Consider the following 12,618-nt stretch of genomic DNA (forward strand, 5'->3'; position numbering starts at 1 on the left):
TTTGCTTTCCAGTCTTTATCTCTGGCCACAAAGCCATGGCACAGCCTGACACTGGTTAATAATTAAAGCAGAAGGCATTGCAGGAAGAGAAACCCAAGCTGAAGGGGAAATTCTGCCTAGGAGCAGTCGCTGCAAAGGGCAGGGCAGCTCCCTGCCTTCCTCCTCATGTTGCCAAGCTGAGGGTCCTGGAGCATTGACCTGAGCCTGGAGGCCTGCAGCACTACCCCCAGCCCAGGGATCACCTCACTGCAGCTCCTTCCAGCCCGAAGCACCAGAGCAGCACACATACAGCGTTCCCAAACCAGGTGCTGCTGGTCCCAGCCTCAGGAGCACAGGGTAGGGAGCTCAGCCCACAGCACTGCTCACTCTCAAAGGCCTCGTAACACTTCTCTCTAAACACAAACTTTGAACCCGCTGCGGCACGGGGATTTACTGCAGACATGTTATTGATTGCAGCCAATGATGCAAAGGCTGTTTGCAAAGAACTCAGGTGTTGGCACGGGGATCTGAGCAGCACGGCTGGGGACCTTGAGCCTTTAATGCTACTGTACAACCCACACCCTACAGCTGGGTGCTAAACCGGGCTCCCCAACACAGCCAGCAAGAGCAGCACCCACATTGCCAGCCACACACATCCCCTCAGCACCCAGCCTGCAAACGTCAGCAGGAAAGACCAGAAGTCACAGCTGTGAGCTCTGACATCCAGGTGAGAAACCACAGTGCAGCCACGGCCAGCCCTGGGGAGGAAAGGCTGCAAAGGAGCAAAGGCACTGCTGAACAGAGGCATCAGCACCAGATCACGAAGGCACCAAAAATAAACGGATGTAGGACAGTTTTAGGGTCCCACGAGACCCAATCAGTGCATACAGCCTGCTGGACGTGCACTTTCCAACCTCCAAAAGAGGATAAAACAAATCGAGATACAGCTCCCACGGAGCAGGAGGGACCCAGCAGGCTGAGCCACGGGGAGGCCGAGGGCAGCGCTTAATGGGTTTGTGGTAAGGCAATTAGAGCAGGTCGGGCAGGTCGCTGCCCCACATCCCTACGTGCCCGACGGTGCTGCCAGCCCTCCCCACCCAGGGAAGAACCTCCAACACACAGGGCTGAGAAAAGCCAGCAAAAAGCGTTTTTATTGCAATCATAAAACTTGATACCTTTATGCAGTGGAGAAGGAAGTGAATTTCTCTTACCACGTCACAAGGCAGGGCTGGGGGCAGCGGCGGGGGAAGCGATGCATGGCGTGAGAGCAGCCAAGCGGCGATGACCAGCATCAGGGGCAGGAGAACGGGCAGCTGTGCTCAGCCCGGGGGCAGCCAGGGTCTGAAGCTTCCTTCCCAGGGTAGGCAGAAGGGATGGGGGTGTTTTTTTGCAAGCTCACCCCCCCCCCAGCTCCACCACCTCCCAATTTGTCTGCTGCTGTTTTCTTGTTTCAAAGCAAAGAAAGCTCAACGTAAGAGACAGAATTTCCAGGGGGTGGGTGAGGCTCTGACGGCCCAACCACCCCCACAAAACCAAAAGTGAGACAACAAAGGGAGGAGGTGGGGGAGGACAGGGGCTGAGCATCCCCCCATCCCAGCGCGGCCCTGTGATGCTGCGCTTCCCCCACAGCGCAGGGAGACGAACGCTGCTTCCCCAGCACCCCAATTCCAGGTAACTACACACATCCTAACACTACTTTGTTCTCCACATCCATTCAGCCTCAACAGCCTCACTCTGCTATGGCTTTTGCAGCAGCAGCAATTTCTGGTTTTAAAACATCATAGAGATCCGAAACAAGTAACTAACTAGCAGGTTTCCTTTTGTTCAAACGACTCCTATCTAAGGTCAGCCCGTCTGCGTGCTACTGACAGAATGCAGTCTACACCTGGAACAAAAATAAGATTAAGAACTTGACCCAAAAAGAGTTGAGGTTTACGGCGTATAGTTTAAAAAGACATAAAAACACGATACGAGGAGGAAGAGTCAGACGCAAAGCTTAGTGACCAAAGGCATTCAATCAAGGTGTAAGGTTATACAATGAGTGTAGTGGACTATCAGGAAAAGCTCCGTACAAAGTCATGTGCACTCGTCTTGAAGCTGAGATTCTGGATTCCTCCATGTGCCAAACCTGTTTGGGGAGAGGAGAGGCACGGTGACACAGCCACCCACTGCAGCCCACAGGGACCGGTGCAGGAAGGAATGTGGTCACAAAGGGACGGCCCCCATTGCCAACTGCACGGTCTGCTCAAAGCACAAGTCAAATTCTGCTGATGTGGGGAGCGGGACACCACCCTGTCCACTGCAGAACCCATATAGTACGAGCAGTGGGGAGGACTGAGGCACATCCAGCCAGCATCGAGCTGTCTCTGTGGCATGAGCATGCTGCAAGCTCTGCTTCTATCCCACAGCGATTCCCAAATCCGCAAGCCTCCAAATCCAGCCCACAGCCAGAAACCTGTTCTCCACGCCACTAACACCTCCATCCCATCTCCCCGAGGCAGACTACGGGAACTTGAGCCTCCCCCACGCTCCAACGGCAGGCGCCCTGCAGCTCGCCCTCCTTACCCGAGGACAGGGTGTTGGGGTGGGTCATTCCAATTTCATGAGCTCCACGTCGAAGATTAGAGTGGCATTTGGTGGGATGATCCCTGGGTGGCCAGTGGAGCCATAGGCGTAATCTGGGGAGATGGTCATCTTCGCCCTCTGACCAACGCTCATCTGGGAGGAGGAATGAAGATGAGGATGTCAGATGCACACAAACAGCGGGTGAGTGACAGCGGGAGAAACACGGAGCTGTTTCCCCAATGCTGGGCACAAGCAGAGGGGACCGACGAGAGATAGGAAGGACATCAGCAGGGAAAGGCAGGCAGCAGAGGCTGGAAAAGGAGCAGGGATGCAGCAGAGGGAGCAGAGCTGGCGATATCCTTCACCTTCACAACCAATTCCTAGGTCTGCCAGGCTGCCCCCTGCAGACAGCAGCATCCCCGTGCTGCAGCGTGGGCGCCGGCTCCCAGCAGCACAGAGCCCACTGCAGTCACGCACCCTCCCCAGCCCCCTCCCCTCGTGCCCACAGCCATCTCCAGCAGGAGCAGGGGGCCCGAGCCCCCCACGGCGCTCGCTCAGAGGTGACTCAGTAGAGAAATGTCAGTGCTGAGTCACCGGCGTGCCGTAGGTGTTCCTCGGCCCGGCCCTGCTCCGTTCCTGCCATCTGGCAGGTGGCAATGCAGAAGGTGATATTCACACCCACGCCTCCCATGATGGAGGGGGTGGAAAACTGAAGGGCTGCACGCAGCGATTTCTGCCCACACCGCAGATCCCCACGAACGAGGGGGATGCCGGGCACCTGAGCAACTCCTTCCTCCCAGCCGCGGATCACCTCCTGCTTGCCCATCACGAACTTGAAGGGTTTGTTCCTGTCGCGGGAGGAATCAAACTTCTTCCCATCCTCCAGCATACCTGGGGACAGAAAGGGGAGGGAGGAGTGAGGCTCGTGTCACGGGAACAGGTTGTTACCCAGCAGGTGTGACGGTCACCGTGAGAAGCTCACATGGCCCTGAGTCACTGGGATTTCCCAGCTGCCCTGGGAGAACACCTGTACAGCGGGGGGCTTCCCAACCAGCACCTCCTGCTGCAAAGAGCAGGGCAGGAGCAGCCCTCGAGTGGGCAGCATTGCTCCTCCCAGCTGCAAGAATCACCACGTCCCTACTCTGTGCTGTTTTCATGCAGAGAGAAGCCCTCCTGTGGGCTAGAACAGAGGGCAGCCAGCAGACAGGGGACACCTCGCCTGTCCCAGAGCACCGGCATTCTGCACAGCAGCATGTGAGCCAGGGCTGGTTTCTGTCCTCGAGTGCACAGAACGCAGCTTAGGCCACCAGCTTGCCCATGCCCAGCCATGAGCCAGTGCCCAAAAGCAACAGTGCCAAGTAGGGATCACACCTGCCCAGGGCAGCCCCCGTCCCACAGCACGTAGCGCAGGCTCAGCAGCACCAATAACCACAAGGCTAAATATAACCCTCCAGCACGAGCGAGGAGGAATTTCCTCCCTTCTCCGTGGTCCCTCCCTTGCTCCCTGCGTGACCTTCTTGGGGAATCTCACTGCTGGAGCTGCCTTATAGGAGCAGCGACGTCGCTGGGAGCACAGCCCCGCTGGGAGCCGTGCCGTACCTGGGGATTTGCCCACCCGATGCACAGAGCCTGACGACGGGCACAGGCAGCAGACTGGCCATGGTTAATGAACAGCACCGGAGGGTTTATAATTTCAGAGCAACTGCTGCCAACGGTTCTCTCTTCTCCACTTCCCCCAAAAGCCCAAGAACTTGTTTTTCTGGTTGGAAAATTCTCTTTGTGAAAAACAAACTCGTTGCCCTGTCCAGCAGTGGTTTCCCCTAAGCAGGGTGCAGTGTCAATGCCCAGGGGCAAGGGAATACACAGAGCATGGGACATGCTGTCCAGGCTCGTGCTGCGGTGAGCAAGGTGCATGGACAGCAGCAGGCGTGGTCAGATGATGAATGGAGGGTGTGGGAAACACACAAATCTCCACAAGAGCAACAAGCACTGAGGGCACTGAGCAGTGCCCATGCAGTCACCATCACCCCACGGGCTCAGCATCACACCATGGAACACTGAAATCACACCACAAAGCACAGCAGTGCTGCCAGCAGTAACACAGGGCACCCAGGCTCGCTTGCTCACAGAACGGGGCCACTGTCCCATTTCTTCTGGGGAGCAGAATGAAGCATTTAATCTCACAGAAAGCAAAAATCTCCCCTGCAGGGCCCCCAACACCGAGCATCAGCACCAGCTCAGCCACTCACCCTGCTGCCCTGGACTTTGGAACAGCAAATCTGGGGTTTTCTTGTTTCCTCCTTCCAGGGTAAACCTCTTGGTGCTGAGCCTGCTCCCAGCCCTGCCTGGCACTGGGACAGCAGCAGCAAGGATGTGGGCGAGGGAAGGACAGTGGGTGCAGGCAGCACCACAAGCTGCTCCCAAGCTGGGCTGCAACAAGCCAGGACAGCACAGCAGAGATCTGCCTCACCAAGGGCAGAGGCTGTGGCCACAGTTTCTGCGATTTCACTTTGATGAAAACAAACTGTGGCGTGCTGCTGCTACCACACTGCATGGGGAAACCAGAGGCCACCCCCTCCCCAAATCCCTTCTGCACTCTGGCACACAGAGCTTGCCCCATGCACAGCACACAGCCATGGGATGCTGTGCCGCTCAGCCATGCCAACAGTGAAACAAAGAGCTCTGAGGCTTTTGAGATGGCATCTTCATCTCTGCAACTTCCTCTGCCAGAAAGGCTCCCAGGAGACTTCTCCAGCCTTGGACAAGGAAGAGCAACCATTTCCTCCTCCCTATCATCCCCAAGCGAGGAGATAACAAGATCTTAAACCTATTAGTAAGGCAAAGCATCCTCTGGCTAGAGGCAGAGCCCCAGACGCTGCAAACAGCCGAAGGCGAGGAGCAGCTGCCAGCCCAGGGCACATCCCAGCTTGTCTGAGCTCCGTGCAGGGCATCATGGAGCTGGGAGACCCTGCAGCACAGCCACCCCAACGCAGCAGCTCCTGGCACTCACAAATACAGACACCAGGGTGGCTTGGAATAACCAAAGTGAGGGGAATGCAGGGCCTTGCCAGGACAGGACGCTGCCATTCCACCACAGCACGATACAGGAGATGAGGGGCTCCAGAGAGCATCCCCAGCTCCATTTGGGGCTGGCAGCAGGGCTATGCCAGGTCTCTGCCACACTTGGCAGGCAGTGGCTGGGAGACGCCGGCTGCAATGCATGACTTGGCTGCGATCCCTTGCTGGGCAGAGACAGCGGAAAGCAGGCACACAGAGGCAGCCCTGCAGCCAATCTCCCTCCATCCATCCTCAGATGCCAGCCCTTGAGATGCAGGGACAGAGCAGGCCGACCCCTCTTCTGCAGCTGAAGGAAGGGATGGCATTGGAAACCCTTCCCACTGAGGGTTCTGCTGAGCCAAGTGTCCCACAGGACACAGCTGCATGCACAGCACAGCGATGGGTGCTAGGGGAGCTGGCACCGAGCTCTCACCCAACTGCTCAGCAGTTGCACAGCCGGTAGGAGAGGAAACATCTTGCAACCGCAGGCTGCTGTCATACGAGTGTGGCAGCATCTTAGAGAGCAATGCTAGGTGCTGCACAGGCAGCAGGCAGAGCCCGTGCTGTGCTGAGCCACGGCTGAGGCTGTGCTCAGCTGCACAGCGATGTGCAGGCGCTGGGGGAAGAGTCCTGCCTGTCACTGCACTTCTCCTGCCACAGGAAGTCAGAGTTCTCCAGCATCTCTCCTTGCACTTTGTCACATCAGACCTGCTCCAGTCCTGGTGCCCCCCAGCATGGCCACTGGTCAACCAAGGAGCAATGCTGCATGGCCAGGTGGTTCTCCACAGCCCACGCACCCACTGCTCTCACCACTGGGAAGGAATTGGTCTCAGTTCCAGCTGTGCTGCAGGGTGAACAAGAACAAACCCCTGCTCCAAACTAGCTACATGGCCCCAAGGAGCCTGATGCATGAAGCATCGGGGCTGCTACCCACAATCAATGCACTTCTGCACTTCGAAGCCATCCTCCCATTGCTCTGAGCAGTCCTGAATACATAAGAGGAATTTACCCTTGATTTAGTTTCCTTAAGAACCTTTTCCATCAGACCTCACATCAAAGCCTTTTCCCAACACCCCGCTGCGCCAGCTCTCCAGCAGTGCTCTTCCATTCCCCTGGGGGCTCAGCTCCCACTGGGAGCACCGACACACCCAAAGCACTGCTGAGGATTTTTTCCCTGTCCGACCTGGGAGCAAAGGAAAATGAAAGGATGGACCCAAATCCCCCCTGCGTGTCTCTGCTGCCACTGGGAAAATCCCAGCATGAGCGACTGATGTCTCCCAAGCAGCAGCCTGGAGGATGCTATGCTCTCCACCTTCTTCTCTAAGCACTGCCCTCTTGTGCTCCCACACCAGGGCTGCCTGCCCATGCGTCCATCTGTCCATCCCTTACAGTGCTGGGGTGACATGGCTGCTCTAGCTGGTGCTGGGCAGCGCTGTAGTGGGGCAGAAGAGCTGCACATGGGTAGGACATGTGGGCTGTGGGGCAAGGGGACACGCATCCAGCACCTGCTCTATGCCTGTTCTAACTAAACAAGCAGACATGGAGCACGTAGGGAGGAAAGGATTCTTTGGGCAAGAGGTGCAAAATGGATTTTGATCAAGTGACTGCAAATCTATAGCTCACCCATTAGAGCTCACTGTGCTCAGTGCTCCTAAACTGGGGCTGGGTTTCTCCAGCACTGGGTTTCTGCACAGAGCAAACTGCAGCCATGGGGCTGGATGGCACACGGGGCTCATGATGGAGCCGCTGAGCCCAGCACTGAATGCACAGCGCTGTTACTGCTGTCACTGCACTGCATTCAATGAACAAGCCTCAGGGCCGGGGGAAATTAATGGTTTCTTGTATTTTTTTTTTTTTTTTTGAGGGAGCAAAATTCCCCTCTCTGCTCACAGCTAAAAGCAGGGGATCAGGGCCTATGGGCATCAGGTGTAAACTGGGGGCTTTGACTTCAGCTGCTTGCCAACAGAACAGATCAGGGAGCTGTCTGATGGGAGGCGGGGGGACAGGGGGCTAAAGGCCAAAAGGAGACAATAACAACAACAAACAATACCAAAAAAAATCGGAGAACCACTCCCAAGGCCAGCTTGTGGCTCACTGCTGCCGGGAAGGGTCCGGCAAGAGGCAGGTCCCTGCACTGCCCTTCACCCTCCCACCCCAAAAGCAAAGCGGGGGGCAGGAAATCAGCCCCAGCGACCCCTCCCAGCAGCTGCAATGAGGCAAGGAGCGGCCGTGCCCCTTTGCTGGGGTGGGAGCAGGGCTGGCAGCAGCAGGGCTGGCCCACCAAGAGCCACTTGACTGCCTGCCAGCGTCCCTTTGTTCTTCCCCCGGCAGAGGAAACGGGGTTGCCGGCAGAGGAGGTGGCCAGGAGAGAGCGAGCTGCTTCCTCTCCTCCGGAGCAGGGAATTAAAAGGGATGGGGAAGGGAAGAGGGGGCGGGGGGAGGAGAAGCAGATGGGCTGGAGGGAGAGCTCAGACAGCGCTGCGGGAGCGGGGCTTTGGGGGCTCCTGAGCAGACCGGCACCTCACCCTGTGCTGCTGGGAGAGCAGGAGCCGGCCGGTGGCGGGGGCAGGCGGGTCAGCCGCTGCATCCTGGAGGGCTGCAGCGAGCAGCAGTGGCGGCTGATGGGTGTGCGTGTGTGCGGCCGTGTCAGCTCACATCGCGGAGCTCCGAGCACACAACGTGCGAACGTCACCCACCTGGCTGCGTGCGAACCCGGGCGGCTCGGAGCACGTCGGAGGAGGGCTGCTGGGTGGGGAACCCCGCGGCACCGCACCATCAGCCTCAGCGGCAGCCACCAAACGGGGGCACGGGGACGGGCCGCTTCCCTGCCGCCCCCGCCCCGGTGGGGCCGTAGGAAGGTCCCAGCGGGGCTAATCTCAGCCCGTCGCCGCGCACCGAGGGTCGGACGCGGGGAGGGCTCGGCCCACCACCCCGGGCCGACCTCGAGGACCCCCACTCCAACCCGGGGAGGCACCGACCCCACCCCGACCCCCGGCCCCGCGCCGACCCCCGCTCGCACCTCGGGGGCAGCGGAGGCCCGGCCCTCCATCCCCCGCCCGCGCTCCCGCAGGCCGCACGGCGGCGTCGGGGCAGATCCCGCCCCGCCTCCCGGTACCGGCCCGGCCCGGCCCCGCCCGCACAGCCCCGCACTCACCCGTGTAATGCACCACGCACGTCTGGCCGCGCTTGGGGAACGTCCGCCCTGCGGGAAGGAGACTCGCACCGTCAGCGGAGCGGCACCGGAGAGAGAGAGAGAAAGAAAAAGAAGGGGGGGGGGGGAATAAAGACAGAAGGAGCGCCGGGCGCGGCTCACCATCCCCAGGGGCGATGGTCTCCACGTGCACACCCATGTCGCCGGTGCCGCCGCCGGTGCCGGTCCGTGCGCGCCCGCAGCGCCCGCAGCCCGAGGGAGGGAGGGAGGAGGGGCCACGTGTGCGCAGCCTCCGCCGCCATCGAGCCCGCCCGCCGCGCTCCGCCCCGCCCCCCCCCCCGCCGCCATCTTGCCCCCTCCCCCCCCCTCTCACGCACACTTCCCGCCCCGCCGCCATCTTGGCACCGCGCTGTTGCCGTGGAAACCGCAGGGCCGTGAGGCGCCACGCGCGGTGCCCGCCCGCCCTCCATCCCTCAGCGGCTGAAGGCCGCCGTGCGGCATCTCGGAGCCCCTTTCCGAGCTCCGTCGCGCTGTGGGCCCGCGGTTGATACCTCGTGAGCACCCACGAGGGAGCGGAGGAACCCCAAGGCAAATAAACCCTCGGGTTTTCAGCATTAAAATGGGACGCGAGGAGACATTGAAGAGCAAATCTGAATTGCTTCTGCTCCTTGCCTGTATCCTTTATGCATTGGAGCACCAAGCTGTGGGGTTTTGTTTTCCTGCTTTAAGCCGTATCGTTATTTCTTGCATTAATCTGCAGTGCTCTGTGTGGTCTGTGAGGTTCCTCAGGCGCCCCACCAGTAGGGGAGGTTGCAGGAGGCCTGAGATTGAGGTGGGAGGAAATGAAGGGTGAGGACACGGGGCTTAAAGGCAGCATGGAATCACAGGGCAGCCCAAGGTGGAAGGGGCCCATAGGGATCGTTGTGTCCAACTCCTGGCATCGCTGGGTTCCAAGCTGCCCATCAGACCTGACCACGGGCTGCACGGGGAGTTTCTCCTTCAGAAAACAATCTGCAGATTGTTTCCTTCAGGATCTGCAGCCGTCCTGCAGGTGCTCCAGTGCGTCTCCAACTGGATCTCTCACAGAATCACAGAATCACCAAAGTTTGGAAAGACCTTCAAGATCATCCAGTTCAACCATGCATCTGTCACCAATGGTACTCACTAAACCACGTCCCTCAACACAAAATTCAACCGTTCCTTGAACACCTCCAGGGTCAATGACTCCACCACCTCCCTGGGCAGCCCATTGCAGTGCCTGACCACTCTTACAGAAAAATAGTACTTCCTAACATCCAGCCTAAATCTCCCCTGGTGCAGCTTGAAGCCGTTCCCTCTAGTTCTATCATTAGTTACACAAGAGGCCAACCTCCAGCTCACTACAACCTCCCTTTAGTAGTTAAAAAGAGCGATAAGTAGTTATAAAGAGCAAACCTCCCCTGAGCCTCCTCTCCCATCCATTGTGGTGTTGCAGTGCAAGGCGCAAAGTTTGCATTAATTCAGCGCACAGCCGGGGAGTGATTTGCTCAGATCCTGCCAGTGTGCACCAGGCTGGAGAGCTGCAAGGTCAACCAACGGTCATGCACAGCTCCGGCCCTAAAAATAACCAGCTCCAGCAAGGCTGAGCACAGCGGTGCTGCCGGCAGCAATGGTCAGTCCCTCCTCTCCCCTCCTTGCTGTTGCCAGGAGAGACGTGGGGGTGCTGAGATCCTGCTGGGAGAGATGGAGTTGTGGGATGGGGTTAGGGAGCAGGTGAGCTATTCTCAGTATTTTGCCCAAACCTTCCATCCTGGCACAAGCAGGATAAATGAGAGCCCACAGCTGCCTCCCACACTGTGCTGCAAGAGCTTTACATCCCAGGCTTGAACATCACTCATGTTCCAAGAAATTCTAACCCTTTCCCCAGGAAAAGGCACTCTAAGCACAGAGAGACCTGCTATCTACGTAGCATTTTCCCTAAAAATGTGGGTTTCTCTGAAAAGTAACCCTTGTGTTCTTTGTGCACACTTGCCCACATGTTAGAGCAGTGCTGTGAATCCAAAGGGGCACTGCTCTGCTGCACTGCAGAAGGAAGCGTGGCTCCTTTGCCCAGAGCTGCTGGGACCTGCAGGAAGGCAGCAGTGCAGCACACAGCTCCCAGTGTAGGACGTGGAAACAGGAAACAACAGGAAACAACAGCTTTCCCTGACACCAGCACATCCTGACAGCACAGCAAATCCATGTCCGTCCTGGAGAACTCACCTGCTTCACCCCCTGACCTGTTCTGGGCACACTGCTGGCACACAGCCGCCTGTTGGCCACTGGGACACCTGGGTCCCCCTCCACAGAGCTCCTTTCCAGCAGCTCAGCCCTCAACCTGTTCTGATGTATGTGGTTGTTCCTCCCCAGCTGCAAGACCCTGCACTTGCTCTTGTTGAACCTCATCAGGTTCCTCTCTGCCCAGCTCTCAGCCTACCCAGCTCTCGCTGAATGGCAGCACAGCCTTCTGCTGGGTCAAACACTCTTCCCAAGTTTGCATCATCCTTCCATCTTCTGTAAAGCCCCACTCTCATGCTTCACATTCTTCAGTATTAAAATCTACAAGCTGCACCAGGCTTCAGGTAGCTGTGACGGTGGCAGCCCAAGCAGAAACTGCAATACCAGCATCCAAGGCATCTCTATGGATCAGCAGGGAAAGCACAAGGAACATTTCAGCGCACGGCAAAAGGACCGATGGCAAAACCTCTATTTTACTTGGCCGTGGTTGGCTTTAGCAAACACTGTACCAAGCCTCAAGCATCTGGCAAGCACCCAGCGACCTCCAGGCAGGGCCCCAGATCCTTCCTGCACACACAGGGAGCAGTGCTGATGTGCCCTGCTTCTTCCTGCCCTGCCCACAGCCAGAGCCAGATCCCTGCACCGCAGCGCGCCGTCCCCGTCCTGCAGCGTTAACCTCGCACCACTGCTGTGGAGCACTTTGGAGTATTGTTTGCACAGCAGTTCCATTTCTAAAATTACAAAAGCATTTCTCTCGGTTTGGTGGCAGCTTTTGTTCCCTCGATGCTCGCAGCAGGTAGAGCAGCACCCTGCTGGAAAGTCGGCAACAGCAGCGCAAGGCAGAGCCGCGCTGTGACAGAGCGTTCTGAGCCTGAGTCACACACTGCACACCCCCACAGTCCTGCTGAGTGCTGTGTGGGTGCTGGGCTGAGCGTGCACGTGGAGAACGCGTTCCCGTGAGGATGCAGCACCCTGGGATGTTGATTCTGCCCTGCTGCAGACAGCTGTCCTCTGCAGCACTGCGCCTGTGCATCCACCTGGAAGCACGGCTGTGCCTGGTGGCACATGGGCTGTTCCTTGCCCCAGGCACTGATCAGGGTGAGGTTTGACAAGGGAAGGTGCAATGAGGTTGGAAGCCAAGGTGCATGCAGTGGTGCAGGATGACAGCTTGTGGGCTTTCTGCAGCTGCATGGAGAAATGCAGTGCTCTGCAAACATCAGGACAACGTCCAGTGCTTCATCCCTGACTCCGGGCTGCTGTCGCATTGAGATCTTCAGGGTATAGAGCAGGAAGTGTTTGCCCAGGCTCCAAACCACTTCAACAGCCACTAGCATGCAGAGCCAAATGTGGGCATGGAGGGCAGCTGGAGTCACCAGGGAGCAGGATGAGGTGGGGGTTCTGCTGTGTGTAGCTGCCACTCATCCCCAAGGGTTGCAGGAAGAACAGGAGCTCTGCTCTGACTTCTTACCTGGACTGTGGAACCCCGGCTCCCAGCTTTGCCCTCTCCTTAATGAGTGCAAGGCATGGTGCTGCCCACGCCCAGGACACTGTCACAGAGCAGGAGGTATGGGATGCATTTTCCTTTCTCTATTAAGTAAGATCTGTAATTA

General features: G+C 58.0%; 1 protein-coding gene across 1 annotated transcript; it reads right to left on the reverse strand.

The window, feature by feature from the left end:
• Nucleotides 1-1,975: 1,975 nt before the first annotated feature.
• On the reverse strand, nucleotides 1,976-9,000 carry FKBP1A (FKBP prolyl isomerase 1A). Its single transcript, XM_042832418.1, has 5 exons — nucleotides 8,915-9,000; nucleotides 8,756-8,803; nucleotides 3,323-3,435; nucleotides 2,545-2,697; nucleotides 1,976-2,107 (listed from the first exon to the last, which is right to left on the reverse strand). The coding sequence occupies exons 1-4, from the start codon at nucleotides 8,949-8,951 to the stop codon at nucleotides 2,569-2,571; spliced, it is 327 nt and encodes a 108-aa protein (XP_042688352.1). The 5' UTR covers nucleotides 8,952-9,000; the 3' UTR covers nucleotides 1,976-2,107; nucleotides 2,545-2,568.
• Between the last annotated feature and the right edge of the window lie 3,618 nt (nucleotides 9,001-12,618).

The sequence above is a fragment of the Centrocercus urophasianus genome, unplaced genomic scaffold, assembly GCF_019232065.1.
Source record: "Centrocercus urophasianus isolate 14NV4802_14NV808 unplaced genomic scaffold, USGS_Curo_1.0 seq_38, whole genome shotgun sequence".
Lineage (NCBI taxonomy): Eukaryota > Metazoa > Chordata > Aves > Galliformes > Phasianidae > Centrocercus > Centrocercus urophasianus.